This window comes from Marmota monax, unplaced genomic scaffold, assembly GCF_021218885.2.
Source record: "Marmota monax isolate L192 unplaced genomic scaffold, Marmota_monax_Labrador192_F-V1.1 WCK01_AAM20220418_F8-fsc00026, whole genome shotgun sequence".
NCBI lineage: Eukaryota > Metazoa > Chordata > Mammalia > Rodentia > Sciuridae > Marmota > Marmota monax.
The window spans coordinates 8878647-8897776 of record NW_026693108.1 but is presented as its reverse complement, the minus strand read 5'-3'; the positions used below and the strand labels follow the sequence as shown (position 1 = coordinate 8897776).

Below are 19130 nucleotides of genomic sequence, written 5' to 3'. Positions count from 1 at the left end.
TGTCTCATTAAATCCACCTTTTCTCCAATTTAGGCAAAGGTTATAGCAAAAGATGACATTTATCATATGAGTGGCTCATAAGAACGGGAGTGGCTGCACTTCTGAATCTTGTTCATGTCACCTTTGAGGCAAGTTACATAATACTTCCATATCCTGGTGTTGCTAAAAGATTATCTGTGGATGGTTTCAATTTTACAAGAGAAACAGCCATGGAAACCCTATCCTTGTAACTACAACAGACTTGTCATTAATCAAAGTATGTCTTATTCACATCATGCATCTTTTCAAAAGCTGCATTTTAAAAATATTGTTTTGTTCTATAATTTTTTTTCTTTTGTTGTGTTGGGAATGAATGCATGGCATACACAAACTAGGCAAATACTCTACCATCTGTAACTTTTAATCAAAGCTGAATATTTATTCGTGTTGTGAAAATGAACTTTGAAATCAAAATCTAATTTAATCCTGAAGAAAAATGTTAAAACTTTGATGTCAGAAAATTTCTAAAAATTAAATATTAGTAGATGTATTTTTGTCCAGAAATGATAAATGATCAATATGCCCATTATAAATGGAAATCACATTAAAATTCTGTGTAGAATGGAAATAAACTTTCAAGAAGAAAAAGTAATATAAAGTGTATGACTTTAAATGTATTTTATAAAAAACACAATGGTTGACATCAAAGAGTTATACTCAACCGGTTATATTTAAATGGGTGATGTAAAGTTTCCTTAAAGAACGCCAGTATTTATGTCCATTATACTTTCTTAATCTTATGATGACAAAGTTATATGTCAACTTACAATTGTACAACGGATAGTTTTTATAAAACATCTTTATGGGATACTTATAAAAAATAATAACTTGAAGACTATTACAGGAATATAATAAAAATTCTGCCACTTAGGTTTCATAATGAACATTCCTTATCCATTCAATGAGTGGAGAGTCATGCTTTCAGATGGCACAACATGGCGTGGAAGAAAATACTGGAGATAAGACCAGGAAACTACCTTTTCAAATAACTGGTTTTGTAACTCATGGCAGTCAGTTCAACTGTTCAGCTTTGTTTCCTCATCTGTAAAATGAAGGGACTTTTAAACTTCAGTTCATTTCAAATCGTGAGCCATTTCACTGATGTTATAGGTTGAATGTCTTTCTAGATTTTTCATTCTTTTTTTCCATCCTGCTCAAGTAATCTATTTTCTACAGATAATGTAAACACAATTGGAAATAAGAAGAACATTAACTTTTCTTCTTTTCCTCTCCATCAGAGAGAATATGCATCTCTAACTTTTTGGAATGAATTAAGTTCAAGGAATTGGCCAAAACCACTGCACAGCCATTAGAATAATTTTTGAGAATTCATGGAAAGTCTCCTGAATTCTGGGCTTCCGAAACTGGCATACAAAGGAATTCTCTTTACCAGGCATTCTTTTCCTGGAGTCCATGCACAGAATCTGAGGGGCTCAAAACTTGTGTAAGGGGGCTGGGGCTTGGGTTGTAGTTCAGTGGTAGAGGACTTGCCTAGCACTTGAGAGGCACTGGGCTCCATCCTCAGTACCCAAAATAAATAAATAAAACCAAGGTATTGGGTCCATCTACAACTAAAAAAAAAAAAAAGAAAGAAAGAAAAAAAAAAACCTGCGTAGGAAAAAAAAAAAAAAAACCTTCATTTTCACCAAACTCATAATTGTTTCCTTTAATTATAAGTGTAGACAATAACCATAACAATAGTAGCAGTAACTGTCACTCAGTCACCAGGAAAAATCAGTTCATCTGTGTGGTTGTTACAGATATCTCATTTATGCTCACTTCACTATTTTGAAATTATGGTAGTTTTTCAGACTTACAACTAGTCCGTTATGTAATGCTTAAAAAGCAGCACATATGTAATCGTACACACAATGCAAAACTACTGGAACAATACGAAATTAATTTTAATAATTTTAACTCTATTTCAGCCCAACTTCTTTCCTTTGTCATTCGAGATTTCACTAAATGTAATAAAAACACTGCTCTGAGCCAGGCAGGTGACACCGGTCTATAATGCCAGCGACTGGGGAGGCTAAGGTAGCAGGATCACAATTTCAAGAGCAGCCTGGGCAACTAAATAAGACCCTGTCTCAAAAGGGAGGGAAGGGCTGGGAAGTAGCTCAGTGCACCCCTGGGTTCAGTTGGGAGGGGGGGTGTCCTATCTGAGAAGATAAGTCTCAGTTGCCAAACGGCTTTTTGGCACACGAAAAGCTTCGATTACCCTGAAATGAACACAAACACACAGATCATTAAAGGACTACTACTGCAGCAGTAAATGATCACCACTACAGTGAATCTGAAAAACTGTAAATTATGGTTTGATAATTAAGAGAAGAACCTTAAGGAGCAATTAAGAACTTCAATTTAAAAAACCAAAAAAACAAAACACAAAACTTTTTCAGACGTCCCGGATGCCAACTGTAAGCAAGGAGGACAGGAGGGGCCCCTGTCAGTCTCCCGGTTCAGGCCACACAGCCCACAGAACGGCCAGCAGCCCACTTCCTGTTGACTGAAACTACTGCCTATCCCCACCCTGTTCGTCCCACCCCAACGCCCCACGAAAGCGGCACAAGACTGGGAACACAAAACCTTGACCACTAAATCTAAGACCTCTCTTTCAAAAAACGCGTGTTCGGGACTTGGCCGATATCGCGGGCCCCGGCTGCTCGGGTGGCACCAGGCGGGGGCCCTGCAGTGACCGCACGGAAAGTTTTCTCCACAACCTCAAGTTCGGAAACCACCGTCGGCCGCGTAGCAGGGTTCCCGCTCCTCCTGCCACGCGGCCCCTGCCTCTCCCGCCTTCTTGCGGAGCGTTTCGATCCAGAACCTTCTGCTTAAAGGGCGGCGCTCCTAAACGTGCCAACGGCGGGACTCCACAAAGGCGAGTTCGAGAACCGAACCCTCCAGCAGTGCGCCCAGACTCCGCCCCCTCCGCTGCAGCCCGGGCAACACTCCGGCCCGGCTCCGGAGCGCGGCGCCGTTAGCTTACGTAGCGGCGCCTGATTGGCCGCCCCGCTCTGGCGGGCCGGGATTGGCTGGCGGCGGAAAGGCCCCGCTCCTCGCCCCCGCCGCTGCCCCGCGGCCGCCCGGGTGTCCTCGCGTTGCTCGTCCGCGCGCAGCCTGGCAGTTTGCCTCTTCCTCGTCCGTCCTCCAGCCTGCGTCCATGGCCACCGCCGCGACCGAGGAGCCCTTCCCGTTTCACGGTCTCCTGCCGAAGAAAGAGACCGGGGCCACCTCCTTCCTGTGCCGCTACCCGGAGTATGACGGGCGGGGGGTGCTCGTCGCCGTCCTGGACACTGGGGTCGACCCCGGGGCCCCGGGCATGCAGGTGAGGCAGCCCCCGGGGGCCCGGTGCGAGGGCGAGAGGCGCGGGCGGGACGCAGCCTCCCAGGTCGGAGCCCCGCTCTACGGCCGAGCCCGGGCCGGGGTGGGCAGCGCCGGGAGCTGGGCGCCGGGAGGAGGCAGAGGGTAGAGCCGGGCGCGGGAGCACCGGTGTCCGCGCAGGGGACCGGCGGCGCCCGGGCACCGCGGACGCGGGGTGGGCGAGGGCCCGGGCTGGGCCGTGTTCCCGGCCCAGACAAAAGCAGGCTGCCTGGCGCGGTTGGTCCTGGGAGCCCGGGTCCACGTCGTGGCCCGGGAAAGCCCCTTTTTGCTTGGGCACCGCCAGGCCGGCCACCTCCGGGTTCCTTCCCATCTCGTCGCGGTTTCTGCGGACCCTCTTGTCTTGGACACCCGGCAGCTGATATTGTTAAACAAGAATTGTACGGTTTTTATTATTGGGGGCCAGGGGTGGGGGAAAGATAGGGCTAAAGACCTATCAGAACTTCATTTTTATGCTGTGGTTTGGAAGATTTGGTTTTAGGAAGAATAGTTTATCTTTAAACGCCAAAACTGGGTTTCCAGAAGATAACCGAGTCCACTTCCGGAATCATTTCCTTTAATAGTTTTGCTTATTCAATTTTTAAGCTGTCTGCAATGTGTTTGTTTAGGGTCATCTATTCTTGTGGCTTGGTCTTCGTTTTACATAAAGAGAAGCCAATTTCGTTTGGTTTGGGTGCACTTTCGAGGCACTTCTATTTTTAAAAACCTCAAAACATACGAGAACATACTTGATTGCTGTTTTAAAATTATTTAGTTTTACCTTAGTCAAGTATCTTTAGATCATAGAAAGATACTATAGATCAAATACTTTATAGATCATATAAAGATACTGAAAGGTAATTTTAAAAGATGTCTCAGTTCTAAAAACCATCTGTCTTGAAACTTTGGCTTTTGTAAATTTAGCCTTTTACTGAAATCTACTAATAAACAGCATATAATCATTATTCAAGTCAAAGTCTTCCCTAATTAACCCTACTGTATGCTGATCACTTCCTTACTCTTCACCTGTAAATCTTAGCCCTCTTTCTACACTAAACAGTGATGTTTAATAATTCTTTTTCTCTCCCCCCTCCCTCCATGTTCCTCCCCTTTCAGATCCTTTATTGTGCTTTCTGATAATTGAGGTAGCATTTTGGAATTTAATAACTTGGAGCAAGGTGGGTGTGGGTGGCAGTCTGGCCACTCTGGAAATCTTGCTTCCTGGTGTTAATTCTGCATTGCTGCTCTGAAGTGCAACACACCTTAATGTGGCAGCTTCTATAAATTAGAAGAGGAAGAGGTGATGCCTTTCCTCCAGGCAACTGTATTTGTGTAGTAGTTATTATGTTAATAATTCCTAAGACTTAAAACAGGAAAACTCTCGGTTCATTGAGGCTTTGTTACAGAGTAGTAGTGCTTCCCATTCTGTTGTGATATTTACTTTTTGTAGGGATATGTGGGAGGAAAACAGCTGGGTTAAGTGGTTCACTTTTTTTTTTTATTTTTGTCAGCATAAGAGGATGAGAAAAGTTTGGAGCAGTATTGCTGTGGATATTTCTTTGTAGAATTTCCAGATCTGCTTATCAAATTAGTTATACTCTGTAAAGTAAAAATAGTGTTCAGCCCATACTGTTGCTATGAAAATTGAAAGGATTAATTACATGTGACTTTTTAAAGCTCTTAAGAGAAGCATAAAATCAATGCTAACTTTTTTAAGTAAATATATTTAGCAGAAGGAGTTTATGCTGAGTTTTTACTCACCAACTATTTGAAGGTCAAATGTATATTATTGCTTATAATAACAAATATTCAAATAATATCGAAATCAAATGAAAACATAACTCTTCTAACAACTTTAAGTATGAGGTATTGACTTAAATAGGGCCACTTAAAAAAGATTCAGTAAGATGGCTGGCAAACATGAGTGGATTTTTAAAAGACTTTTTCCTTTTACCTTTGACAAATTTATTTTGTAGATATACGTATTCATCATTAAGGTGAGAGGTGGATAGAAATAAAGGAAGGAAGAGAAAGCCAAATTGGCTATTTGGAGAACCAAATGGGATCTGAGTAATGGACTAGAGGCACAGTTGAAAATATAGAGTAACACGTGAATTGGCATTGCTGTGTGACTTCCTTGGACCAAGTTCTCTTTTATGATAGCTATCCAGCAGTGTTAAAAGTGGAGCATGAACAGCGTGAAAGGAGTGATAAGTAAATGGTTAAATATTTCCTCAGCAAATATTTAAGCACTTGCCAGATGCCTAAGGTTGGGTTAAACATTTTGTAGACTCTGGCTATTAACAGAGATGGGAAGAGGAACAGGCAATAAAGGTGACCAGGCAGATTTCACAGGCAGGACTAGAAAATACACATGAGGCAGCCACCAGTTTAGCTTCTCTTTGATCCATTCTTCACATAGCTAAGCTGTTTTTGCTAAAAAGCAAACTTTATTTAAAAAAAAAAATCTGAAATTCTAATTGCTTTTGAATAAAATTCCAAGGATTTGAACTTTGTACGTAAGACCCTGTATGGTCCACCTCTAGCAGCCTCCTGTGTAGTCTCAATCCCCACCATTTCTTCTGTTCATGGCCCCTCCAGCCCCCACTGTTCCCCTTGTTTCCTTCATGAGCACTCCGCTGTCTCTACATCCAGATGTTGCAGGTGTTTTCCCAGCACATGCCTTTGCATGAAGTGTATTTTGCCAGGAGGCCTTCTACAATCACTGTAAACTCCCGCTTAATCCTTTTAAGACTCAACGAGGTCTGGATCCCATTACTTTTGAGAAACTCACTGATTTAGTTCAGCCTCCCCACCATATATGAACTAGCTGTTATGTTAGGGCCTATGGCTTCAAATATGAATAACCTTGCTAACAGAGTTCCATTTTTTTGCCTTCTTTGCCCTCATAACAATCTGTTCATACCACCAATAGGACTTAAATGTAATTTACTGTTTCTGCTCACATACATGTTTACTAGTTAAGATTCTTTGAAAGCATATATCAAAATTTATTTTGTATAAAATCTGCTTATAATGCTAAATATTTTTGATGAATGGAAAAAAAGGAATATCTTTGTATAATAAGAAAGTCCAATGTCTTCTTGAGTTGGGGGGAAGAATTTGGGGAAGGAGAATACAAGTAGTTCTATAAAAATCTATTTTATGCTCACTTAAATATAATAGAGTATAATAAGTAAATAACCACATATATAGGTCATTGGTTCCTTTTTTTTTTTTTTTCCTGTTACTGGGGATTGAACTCACCTGAGTCACATCCCCAGCCCTATTTTGTATTTTATTTAGAGACAAGGTCTCACTGAGTTGCTTAGCACCTTGCTTTTGCGGAGGCTGGCTTTGAACTCATGATCCTCCTTCCTCAGCCTCTCTTAGCTGCTTGGATTACAGGCATGCACAAGTGCACCTGGCAATTCTTAATTTTATTACTTTTTATTACTTTTTTTCCAGTTAGCTTTTCATCATTCCTCAAGTTGGGTTTTATTTTTGTATACTTTTATATATTTACCTCTATTATTAATAGTCTTATAATTATTTTGACTCACCTGTTTTCTCAACTGATAGTAAACATTCTATAAGCAAAGACTGTCTTATTCATTTTGTTCTCAAAATAAAATTCACTAAATAATCTTTGTGTATGAAATCTTCCTTTGCTTAAAAGAACATTTCAATATCTCCCCTGAAATTTCAAACACATTGACTTTGTTCGTCTGGTTTAGTTTGCAAACTTCCCCCTTTTTCTTCTAGTCTGCTCTGCAAGTGTTTAGCGAATGGCTTCCAACTCTCATCAGTCCTCCACCAAGATGGTAACAGTGGATACATAAAGTAATTTAGATCCTTGACATTTTGGGAAAACCTGTGGGCAGCTTCTGTTGTCTAGCCAGTGTATCTCAGTAAGCATCTCTCTGTCTCCCACCCCAGGACACAGGGCTTATTATCTTGGCTGTACCCATAATTACTCTGTGCAGGCTTTCAGTGCTTTCCCATGTGACACCTCTCCCTCCTCAAAGATAAAGGATGTAGTTCTAGTTCTGGCAGTTCAGTTTCCTTCTTCTCCCAAAGCTCTTTTGCAAAATTCTACCTAGTTTGGTTTTTAAAAATATCTTCTTTCTAACCCTGAATTCTGTTGTTCTTTTTGTTGTTGTTGTTCAGTCTTCAATGGCGTGATTGCCAATAATGTTAAAGTAAGAAAAATACCTGGATAGAAAAATTGGATATATGAGAAATTTTTATGAGAATTTGTGTATATAATGTGTATGAGAGTGAAAGAGAGAGACATCTTTATAAGGAAAGCTTGTGGAAATAGTAGATGGTAAATAAGCCATCATATCTCATTAAGCTTTTTCCTGTGCTTTATACTGGTAATTAGGTTTCTAATTAGAAGGATCTCTGTCTGACTTATTAATAATCTTTTGTTATTCTTGACTTCAGGTCAATGATGTTTCCTCCTTGAATGAAGGTGAAGATAGGTTATGGGGTATTTTCCAAATTATGTATTTATTTGGAATACAACTTTGTATAAATTGTTTTTTGTGGGGTTTTTTTAATGTTATGGGGAGCATATATTCTGATAGAAGAAATTGATAAGGAATCATCTGTGTATTTACAAATTGAATTATGTTCTGTGATGGAAACAGGGTACAGTATGAAAGAATAATCGAGTTTAGGAAGGCCACCATTTAAAGGAGGTCACTGGGGAATCCTTTCTGAAGGGGTGACACTTTACTAGAAAACTGAAATATAAGATAGCATACTGTGAAACAATGAAGAAAGAATTCCAGGCAGACTTTTGTACAAAATACTGACCCTTGTGTACAGAAAGGAAAAAGTTTGGTACATTCTAATTGAAAGGAGGTGAGCATGGTTAGAGATGGCAGTGACTGGGAATGGCAGAAGTCAGGTGGAGCAGGGCCTCTCCTATTGAGTGCTTTGTCGGTGCACTGAAGGATTTAAAGGAGAGACCTCATAAGCTTTTTTAATATTGCTTTCCATGGGGCCAACAGTGGAATCTGAGGGACCTCCAAGGAGTAAACTACATTAGAAAGACAAGAGCTGCTAATGGTTTGGAGGATCAGAACAATGGTAGTGAGAATCATAGAAGAGGAATTTGAATTCTGTATTAGAGGAAGAATTAACTGGACTTCCTGATAGCCTCAGGTGAAGCATAAACTAGAGAATCAGGGGAGGACTTCTGAGTTTCTGGCATGAGCAGCTGGATGTGTGATGATTCCTGAAATGGCAAAGCCTAGAGAAAAACAGATGTGGGGGCTTGGCATTTGTTAGATTGCAGTGCTCTTATGACGGTAATGAAATAGTTCTGAACCTTTGTTCCCTAAGGTTTTGCACATATCCACCCTAAAGTTCTCCTCCATCAAATCCTTTCTCAAATGTTACCTGATCAGCTGAGCCTTCCTTGATCAGCTGAGGTAAAATTAAAAGCCCACACCACCTGTCTCCCTTCCCTGTATAACTTTTCATATTTTTCTTTTTTATTTATTGATGATTTCTTTAGTAAGTGATCTGTCAGGTAAGGAATTTTTGTACACCTAAATATTTTGTAAGTGTTTATGAATATATGAAACCACTTGATTGATTCTGTGTTTTCATGATAAGATTTGCTGGTTAATATTCGTTAGGCTTTTGACTTAAAACAATACAGTTCTCTTGGGGATGCAACACAATGGTAGAGCGCTTCACTAGTGTGCTTTAGGCCCAGGGTCTATTCCCTGTCATACACGCACACGCACACGCATACGCATGTACATACATACATAAAATAAATGCAGATATTTGTAAGAAGTTTTGCACATTCACACACATTTGTGCTTCTTTAAGGATAAAAACCTAATATCTAATTCATATTATAATTGTCTTGATTTTCAGGTTACTACAGACGGAAAACCAAAAATCATTGATATCATTGATACAACAGGAAGTGGTGATGTGAACACTGCTACAGAAGTAGAGCCAAAAGATGGTGAAATTATTGGTCTTTCAGGAAGAGTACTTAAGGTCAGCGCTTTTATCTTATTGAATGTTATTTAGACTTTTGTTTTGTACTGTTGCCTCAAAGTGTGTAATGTTTTTAGATTACATTTGGTGGTAGGGGAATTGCTGCATAACAAATTACTCCCAAAGTCTCAGAGTTTGGAATGATAGACAGTTGATGACATCATTTTCTGTGAGCCAGGAATCTGGGTTTGACTTACCTGGGTGTCTCCAGTGAGGATCTCAAGATTGCAAACTGTTGGCCCAGACTGTCTACTTAGAGGGGCAGGCTTAGCCAGGCCTAGCCAGAGTTACACAGGCTGTCCTTGGTTCTTTCCATAGTGCTGCTTGACAGCATGGTAACTGGATTCCCTCAGGGTGAATGAACCAGAGAGTGCCCAAGATGAAAGCCATGATCTTTGTAAAGTCATCTTAGAAGTGATAGCTCATCACTTCACTTAATTCTGTTTATTGGATATAACCATAACCATACATGTGTTGTAAATCCATAGCATGTCTTAGGGGAGGGGATTTCATAGGAGCATGCTGCCAGGAAGCAGGGATCATTAGGACAATTTTGGAAGAAGCCATTGTTTTGTTGTTGGGATTTTTTTTTTCAATAGGTTGACAAATTCTGTTTTAAATTTTGAATAGAAAGGTAGAAAAAGTACTGAGCACAGTGGCAAATACCTGTAATACCAGGTATATCAGCTAATGAGTAAGGAGGATGACAAGAATTTGACTGTGATTCAGTATTCTGGTTTTCAAACCAAGAAGTAGAATTAGTTTGGAGTGAAATATGTTACTCTAAAATATTAATAAGACTTACAGATTTAGAATCTTAAATAAATATAGTAACACATGCTTTAAATAAGCCACCTGAACTGATGTTACTAGCACTCAAAGCTAGAGTTGTTTGTACTTATAAAACCATATTAAATAAGATTAATTCAATTAAGATTGATGCCTGATGTTTTGTTTTTTCCCTCAACTTGATGACATATTTTCTTTAGCTCTACTGCTATGTATTCTCAGCCCATCAGTATAAGGTGGTTTAAAATTTTAACTGTGTTCAGTGTCTGCATAGTATAAAAAGACAAATATCACCGGGCGTGGTGATGTACACACCTGTAATCCTATGCTCAAGAGGCTAAGGCAGGAGGATCACAAGTTCGCAGCCAGTCTCCACAAAAGTGAGGTGCTAATCAACTCAGTGAGACCTTGTCTCTAAATAAAATACAAAATAGGGCTGGGGATGTGGCTCAGTGGTCAAATCCGTCCCCACCCCCCCAGTTCAATCCCAGTACCTAGAAAAAAAAAAAAAGACAAGTGTCTACAAGGTTTCTAATAAATTCCATCTCCCACCAGGCTTAATTTTCAATACAGTATATTCTCTTCAGTGTTTAAGATAACATGCAAATACTTTCATATTTTTTAATATTTTTTTCTAATTTTAGACTTTATCTGTAAAATTAACATGCAGAGGAAAAAGACTTAACTCTCAGGCCTTTTATTTCCAAGCAATTATTGCATTATTGCATTCTTATTTCTGAAATTCCTATTAAGTAGGACCTAGGATATGGACATTGGACCACTTGAATGGGTCCTCTAATTTTGTGTTGTTCTCTCTTTATTGCCTTTTTTTTTTTCCAGAGAGAGAGATTTAATATTTATTTTTAGTTCTCTGCGGACACAACATCTTTGTTTGTATGTGGTGCTGAGGATCGAACCCGGGCCGCACGCATGCCAGGCGAGTGCGCTACTGCTTGAGCCACATCTCCAGCCCCTATTGCTTTTTTCTTTTTCTCTTTGTGAGAGAGTTCCAAAATTTTCTGAACATTATCTTCTAACTCTGAAGTCCCTTCATATTCTTTCAGGCATGTTAGGCATGTTTTTGTATCATGTTTGTAACTTTTTATCTTTGACAATATAATTTTTTTCAACTTGTTTCTTTTCTCCTCCTCCTACAAAAAAAAATTTCTAGAGTATTAGTATTATAGTTATACATAGTAGCTGGGTCCATTTGGAAAAAAATCATACATTCATGGAATTTGATTCCAATCCCCATTCCTCCCCTTCTCTCCTGCCTCCCTTCCCCTATATCTCCTCTCTTCCCTACTGATCTTCTTTTTGCTGGTTTATTTTTGATTATTTTGATATCTTTTCTTCCTCTTTCTACTTACCTTCCTCTTTTTCCCATTTTCTTTTCTTAGCTTCCTCCTCTGCTTCTAACCCCTCCTCCTTTCCTTTCTTCCTTGTTCACCTCTGCCATCTCTTCCTCCTTCTGCACCACCTCACCTTCCTTTTCTCCTTTGTTCTTTGGATATTTCCCTTGGGTGTCTATTCATTCCTGACTGTCTCTTCTTTAGGAGGCCTTCACAAGGTGTGGAAGCTCTCTTGCTTGTGTAGAGTCTTTTGGTGGTGAGTTTCATTGTAAGATAATGATGCTGTTTTTGAGGACCTCAAAATATTAGTGTACCCCCCGTACTAGTTACCTGTTTGGCCTGAAGTTGAGTAGGAAGAGGGACAAATAAGCTTTTTTTGTTGTTTTTTGTTTTGTTTTTTATTCTTTTTAGTTTCACACGTCCCTAGAATGTATGTTATACAAACATGGAGTATAATTTATTCTAATTAGGATCCTATTCTTGTGGTTGTACATGATGCAGATTTACCCTGCTTGTATATTCAAATATACAAGGCTAGAAAAATTATGTCCAGTTAATTCTACTGTCCTTCCTATTCCCCTCCCCCTCCCTTTCCTTGTTTCCTTTTGTCTAATCCAATGGACTTCTTTCTATTCTTCCTCTCCTCACCCTCCTTTGTTGTGGATTAGCATACACATATCAGAGAGAACATTTGGCCTTTGGTTTTTTGGGATTGGCTTTAGTATTTGGTAACTCTCTGCCATGCATAATGGCCTGAGTGTACCACATGTAGACTATTTCCAGTGTTTCTTCTCTCTCCTTTGCTTTGTATGTCCCAACTTCTTTCTGGCTCACATAGGAAGAGTTAATTGATTGGTGAAGTTTGGAAAGGATGTGGAGTGAGGCAGTGGGAGACCAAATTGCTCTTTACACAAACGTTATGCTTGTCTTCCTGGTTCCAGCTTCATTCTCCATTCACACAGAAAATGTACCCACACACAGGTGTTAGATGTTTTGCAGTAGTCAGCAAAGAAAGCAGTTATTAGGCACTGGTACTCTGGCTAGTTAGCTCTCTCCAGTTCTTTAGTACACAATTTTCAGAAAGCAACACTACAGTATGACCTTTGAGTTTCTTTGACTTAGTCATGTTTTAAAATAAATGTCTGTATTCTATTTCTCTTCCAAATAGCCCATATAGTCCTCTCCCAGTTTAAGATGAATGACCACTTAGTGCTTTGAACATTTCAGTAGTCTCTTTCTCTAAAAACGATATTCATATCGTTTTTACTAGTGAGAAGCTAGTGGTCTATTACTTAGGGCTGATGATCCTCCCATGAGCAGGTAGAAGCAAAAAGTGAATGGAATCTTAAGCCTTTATTGTAAAATGTGCATCCATAAAGTGTGTGAAATGCATAAGTACGGTTTTATGAGTGATTAAAGCAAACATGTTATATCCAGCATACAGGTCAAGACAACGAATATTGCCATATCTCATAAAATTCCTGCCTTCTCCCATATCACAACCATTTCAGTTTTTGTGATAATTACTTCTTTGCTTTCCTTTGTAATTTTACTATGGGTGTGTGAATACCTACATTGTTTAGTTTATCTGTTTTTGAGCTTCACATGAATATCCTCATTTCTGTAATATTTTACATCTTCTTCCCTTGGTGGTGTTTTGCAAAATTTGATATTCTTTAAGATTCATGAGATTTCTCTATGTTGTTGCATGTCACAGTAATTTGTTTAGTAGCCAAGCTGTGTAGTATGCCATGGTTTATATATAGCACATTCTAGCCATTCTGCTGTGGTGAATGGTTGTTATTTACAGTTTGGGACTGTCCTTAACATGTTGTTGTTGTTATAGATGAACAGAATGCCTTTATTTTATCTGTTTATTTTTATGCACTGCTAAAGATTGAACCCAGTACCTCACATGTGCTAGGCAAGCACTCTGCCACAAGCTACAGCCCCAGCCCTCATTAGCAATTCTTGTACCTATCTCAGGTGCATGCCTAGAAGTGAAATTGCTGACTCATGGAGATCCAGCTCTAATGGGTCATGCCAAACAGTTCTTCCAAGTATTTCTACTGCCTTTCTAAAACTTGGTATAATCAGACTTCAATTTTTGAAAATGTGTTGGGAATCTAGGTATATCATATTGTGGTCTTAATTTGCACTTCTCTGTTCACTAATGAAATTGAGTGCCTTTTCATGTGTTTGGAATTTTGATTTTTTTTCTCTGTGGAGTACTTATTAAGGGTCTTTTGCTTCTTTGTTTATTTTGCTGAGTTGTCTGTTGCTTTCTTACTGACTTTGTGGGCTCACCTGCCCTTCACTCACCTGTGTTGCAGGGGTCTTCTCCCGTTCTGTACATGTTTTTTACTTTCCACATAATGAATCTTGATGCCTAGAAGTTTTTAAATGTAATTGAATATCTTTGACCTTTTGATTAGGGTGTATATATGTTTGAGGTGCTGAGGATTGAACCTAGGGCCGCCTCATGATGCTAACTAGGCAGGTGCTCTACCACTGAGTTACAATCCTGGCACTTACTTTGAGACAGGTCTTGCTAAGTTACTGAGACTGGCCTCAAATTTGCCATCCTCCTGCCTTAGTCTTCTGAGTAGCTGGGATTACAGGTGTACACCACTGCACCTAGCTGATTAAGGTTTTATTAATCTCTCTGAGTTCTTGACCCCATGATCATGAAGATATTCTTTTATATTTCTAAAAAGTTTCAGTTTTTCTCTCATTTATTCTGGAATTCAACTGGAATTGATTTTATGCTTAGTTTGAAATAGAAGTCCAATTTCCTTTTTTCCATAGACCCAGTATTCCTAAATCATATATTCCATGATTTCCCCCACTGAGTTTCAGTTCCTCCTTTTTACTGTGCAAACTTCAAAATGTGTTGTTGACCTTCTGAATCCTCGTTTTCTGTTCTCTTTTTGGTTTAAGATTTAGACTTATATATTTTTTAAAAATTTAAAGATAAATCCAGGTGTACTAAATGATGTGGCCAGAAATAGTACAGTGTTTAAATGCAGCAGCAGCCAAGGAACTGGTGTATGTACACTGGCATGTGCCATGAGGCCAAAGTAGTTTTGAGGCAAAAAGCAAATACAAACAAACAATAACAACAACAACAACAAAACTAAAAGGATGTTGGATCTTACTAATAGTATGGCAACACTCATAATGACACTTGATTCATTAAGAAAAATGTTCTCTTTGTTAGGCCCTCTCTCTTTGAGAGAATAATGAGATTTTTATATATGTCACATGAAAATCAGCCTTATTGCACTGTGATGGTTGTGGAATTTGAACCATTTTAAAGATCAGCTTAAAACAGTCAAAATGCAAAGTTTGATTCTTAGAGACCAAAAATAACTTCAATTATATACAATACTCAAATGTGTAAAATAATGTATTGCATAATTGTCTCATAGGCTAAAGTTAGCTTTACTCTACCTTAGTTATGATTAAATAGCATAACCATAATTATACCTTATTCTCTGATTTTTTTCATGTGTAATTTTTATAACTATCTAATCTGCCTTCACTAAGGAAAATATATAGTTGTGATCTGATTCCATGGATCCTACAGATTTTGGTATATTTGAGAATTAAATATAAATTATTTTATTGGATTATTTTGATTGTATTACATCTTTTAGATAATTCTGATTAAACATGTTTTAATACCTTTTTATTTTTCAGTGTTTTTATTAGCAATTTCTGTTTACTCCTTGAGCATTTCACAGCTTTTAGTAGTCTTTTCCTAGAAAGAAGCTGACATTAGCCGAGGGTCATGACGCCCCTATAGTGGTGTAGTGGCTGCTTGTGGTTCTGTTATGATTAACTATGCTGTCGTCACATTTTATTATTGTTTTTGTAATTCCATGGGCTGTTGCAAGAATAGTAAAGTTAGGAATCCCTATTATCAAAAGAAAATTGATAAGTTTTGAATAATAAGTACTAGTTTATAGCCAGCATATTTGAACTTTTACATTATCTAGATAACTAGTTGATTGAGAAATCGTTAATGACACATAGGCCTTTAATGATGTTTTCCTGTATTTAGTTGTGGGAAAAGTTCACCCAAAAGTTTTCTGCCCAGAAGATACTTGAGTGAGGGACTTGGGTGAAGAAAATGCACAAGTGAGGATTGATGAGTCGGCCAATTCCAAGGGGTTGATGGCTCATCTTATAATCTGCACACTTCAATGCTTGATAGTTGGAGTCCTGTGCTACAGAGAGCATGAATACATACCCACATGTTGACATTTCAGATGGGTTGATGCTTAGTGCACTTTGTTATTCTTAAGAATACTAAAATAGGGATTGATTTCTTCCTTGTCCAGAAGAAGAAATAGTCTTGCAGTTGTCCCTTGTTATTGGTAAAGTTTAGATTCACAGCCATATTGATCTGATTTTAAATCCTATGTCCTTTGTACTAAATTTTTTGGTCTCTACAACGGAACTAGGTTCCAGTTTTTGACACTTCTGTTATTTGGGTGGGTAATTTAATTTCTCTTTGTTGCTTTGCTTGCTCCATTTGGAAACTGGGCATACTATTTATATCATTCTATTAATTAAAGCTTCAAGTGTTATTTTTAAATACTGTGAGATAGTTGGAAAGATTTTATATGTAATTAACATGGTTTGATAGAGCATTTTTCATAAGGACTCGAAGAGCTCTTGTTCAGTATCTTTGCATTATCCCTGTGGTGTTGTAGAGGAGAGTGAGGTTCTTTTTCTTAAAAGGAATTTTAAGTGTAGAAAAGGTTGTTAAATTGCTTCCCCTCTCCATTATCTGGGGCACTAGCCTATCGAAGGAGGAGATGAAGTGTCGGCTATGTTTAAGAACTAATCATGGGGCTGAGGCCGTAGCTCAGTGGTAAAGCGCCTGCTTTGTGTGTGTTAGGCACTGGGTTCAATCCTCAACACCACACAGAAATAAATAAAGATACTGTGTGTTCATCTATAACTAAAAAGAAAAAATATGGCCTATCCCTGTAATCTCAGCTACTTGGGGAGGCTAAGGCAGGAGCTGATCACAGTTGCTAAGGCCAACCCTGAGCAACTTAGTGAGACCCTGTCTCAAAATAAATAGGACTAGATGAAGAGCATTTGCCCACATGTCTGAAGCCCTAAGTTCAATCTACAGTATCTGCACACACACACACACAAAAAAAAAAAAAAAAAAGAAAAGGAAAAAGAACTAATAATAATCTTTGTGGTTTAATGAAACAGTATATTTTGGAAGCACTTTGGAAGTGTAGTTAAATCATCTTATTTACAGATGAAAAAAAAGTCAGCGATATTAAGTGACTACTTAGAATATTGAAAGTAGTCCTCGAATACATGGGCCTGCTAATTCAACATGAGCTATTGGAGTTGATGTAAAATATTCTCCCTAGTGGTGAATCATTGGCATTGGGAGGCATTGACTGAAGGAACAATTTTCTTTTTTCTATAGATTCCTGCAAGCTGGACAAATCCTTCAGGCAAATATCATATTGGCATTAAAAATGGCTATGACTTCTATCCAAAGGCTCTCAAGGAAAGGATACAGGTAATGTACAACTTAGTATCAGTGATATTTCCTTTTTCCGATATTTCCTTTTTCAGAATTTATTCCTCTTGGGGGAAAATAAAATTGTCATAAAATCTCCTTAACTCTTAATTATTTCAGGTGTTTGGAAGCTTTTTAAAAAATGACTGTTTAAAATCAATTCTGTTCATTGGAATGTTATCCATTTAAAGGCATGGTTTTTAATTCTGAATGCATGGATAAGGTTGGGGAATCTGTACACACTGAAATTACACTCATACTTTATTCGTGTTTTTCTGGGAGATGGCATAGAGCTTTCATTGAATTTTTGAAAGGATTTTAACTTGATAAAGGTTAAAGACAACTCATTTAAAGTCCAGGCCTCCTTATTTATTCTTGTTCCTGTAGTTTTTATAATTTGCTCATTTTTTTCTTGCTGTTTGACTGAACTTCTTTTTTCTTTTTTACATACATTTATTTTTTATTTTATTTATTTATTTTTATGTGGTGCTAAGGATGTAACCCAGTGCCTTGCATGTGGTAGAGGTACCACATACAACCCCAGCCCTTGGCTGACCTTTTTGTTCCTAGTTTATTAGTATTCAGTATAAAGAATCAGTCGACCTAACACTACTGAAATAGCAATGTAAAAAACACAACTAACTCGGTCATTAGAGGTAGAAGAGTCATAAGTAAGAGTGGTAAGGAGCCTGCTTTAAAATAGTGCTATTCCATAGAACTTTTTGTAATGATGAGAGTGTTTGAAGTGTTGGTTATCTGCTGTGTCCATTAGGGGAGCCACTAGCCACCAAGCCTACTGAGAATTTGAATGTGGCTAGTGGGACTATGGAATTGGAACTGTAATTTTATGTAATGTTTTAAGTTTAAATAGCAACATGTGGCTAATGGATACTGAATTGGTCAGTACCACTTTAGAAGTCTTCTGTGACACTAGTACTGATACACATCCAATGTTTCAATGGTAAAAAAGATAGAGTTCTTGGGCTGGGGTTGTGGCTCAGTGGTAGAATGCTTGCCTAGCATGTGCAAGGCCCTGGGTTCGATCCTCAGCACCACATAAAAATAAATAAACAAAATAAAGATATTGTGTACAACTAAAATATATATATATATATATATATATATATATATTTTTTATTTTTTTTTTTTTTTTTTTTTTAAAGATAGAGTTCTTGAAACTGATCTTGATGGATAAGATTTGTGGCCCCATGATCTGATCACAGTGTTGTTTGCTTCCCCTGGGGTCCATGAACCAGAAGTTACTCTCATACATGTAACTCTGACTGAGTACTATTTTAAAGTTTCAAGCTGAAGTACACAGACACTATGGCAGTTGTGTGCAGTGTATTAAAATTAATTGTGTTGCATAGGTACAAATTGTCATACAAATGGAGAGGTTAAGTTGAAGTGGACCTTTCCTTTAGCTTAGCTGAATTGCCTATTTTTCTCGAAAGGTTTCATAAACTAGCAGACTTCTGTCAGGAGACACTGTGGGTTAAAGAAACTGGAAATTTAAGGCCAGTTTCAATAACACAGAACCATATCCTGTCAAAGCAGATGAGAAAAACCTAGAGAGGAAGGAAATTGAGGAGGAACACATGTCTGAAACACAGTTACAGCCTTCCTCTGGTCCTCTGCTTGCTCTTGCTTCACTGCATTCCCCAATTTTGTGTGGGCCCAGGATACGATGTTTTCCTATTTTAGATGAAAATTCAGGTTATGAACATGGTATTAGGTATTGTTAGAGAAGGTGAGGATTTAAATTGGAGTGTATGAATATTAAAAATACGTGTCTCGGTAAACTTGTTCTCTTAAATTCTGACTGCAGTGAATTAACTAACCACTTATTAATAATTGATCTGTTACTTCATCAACTTCCTTAGAAGTGATTTTTTTAAACCCTCACATGAGAATGGTCGAGCATCATATCTGCTGACATCAAAGTCCATGTATATAAACTATCTTGAGGTTTAACTGAGTATTTGTCAGTTGAATCGTAA

At 38.3% G+C, this 19130-nt stretch overlaps 1 protein-coding gene across 4 annotated transcripts in view; it reads left to right on the top strand.

Moving 5' to 3' along the window:
• Window positions 1-3101: 3101 nt before the first annotated feature.
• Window positions 3102-19130, top strand: part of Tpp2 (tripeptidyl peptidase 2) — a 67609-nt gene continuing 51580 nt past the window's right edge. For 2 of the 4 annotated variants that reach the window (XM_046454785.2, XM_046454784.2), the window contains exons 1-3: window positions 3104-3367; window positions 9301-9429; window positions 17035-17130. In XM_046454785.2, the coding sequence (XP_046310741.1) occupies window positions 3203-3367; window positions 9301-9429; window positions 17035-17130 (390 nt within the window). In that variant the 5' untranslated portion in view covers window positions 3104-3202. Of the gene's footprint in view, window positions 3368-9300; window positions 9430-17034; window positions 17131-19130 lie in introns of all 4 variants that reach the window. The other 2 variants (XM_058582738.1, XM_046454786.2) reach the window with 2 other exon arrangements.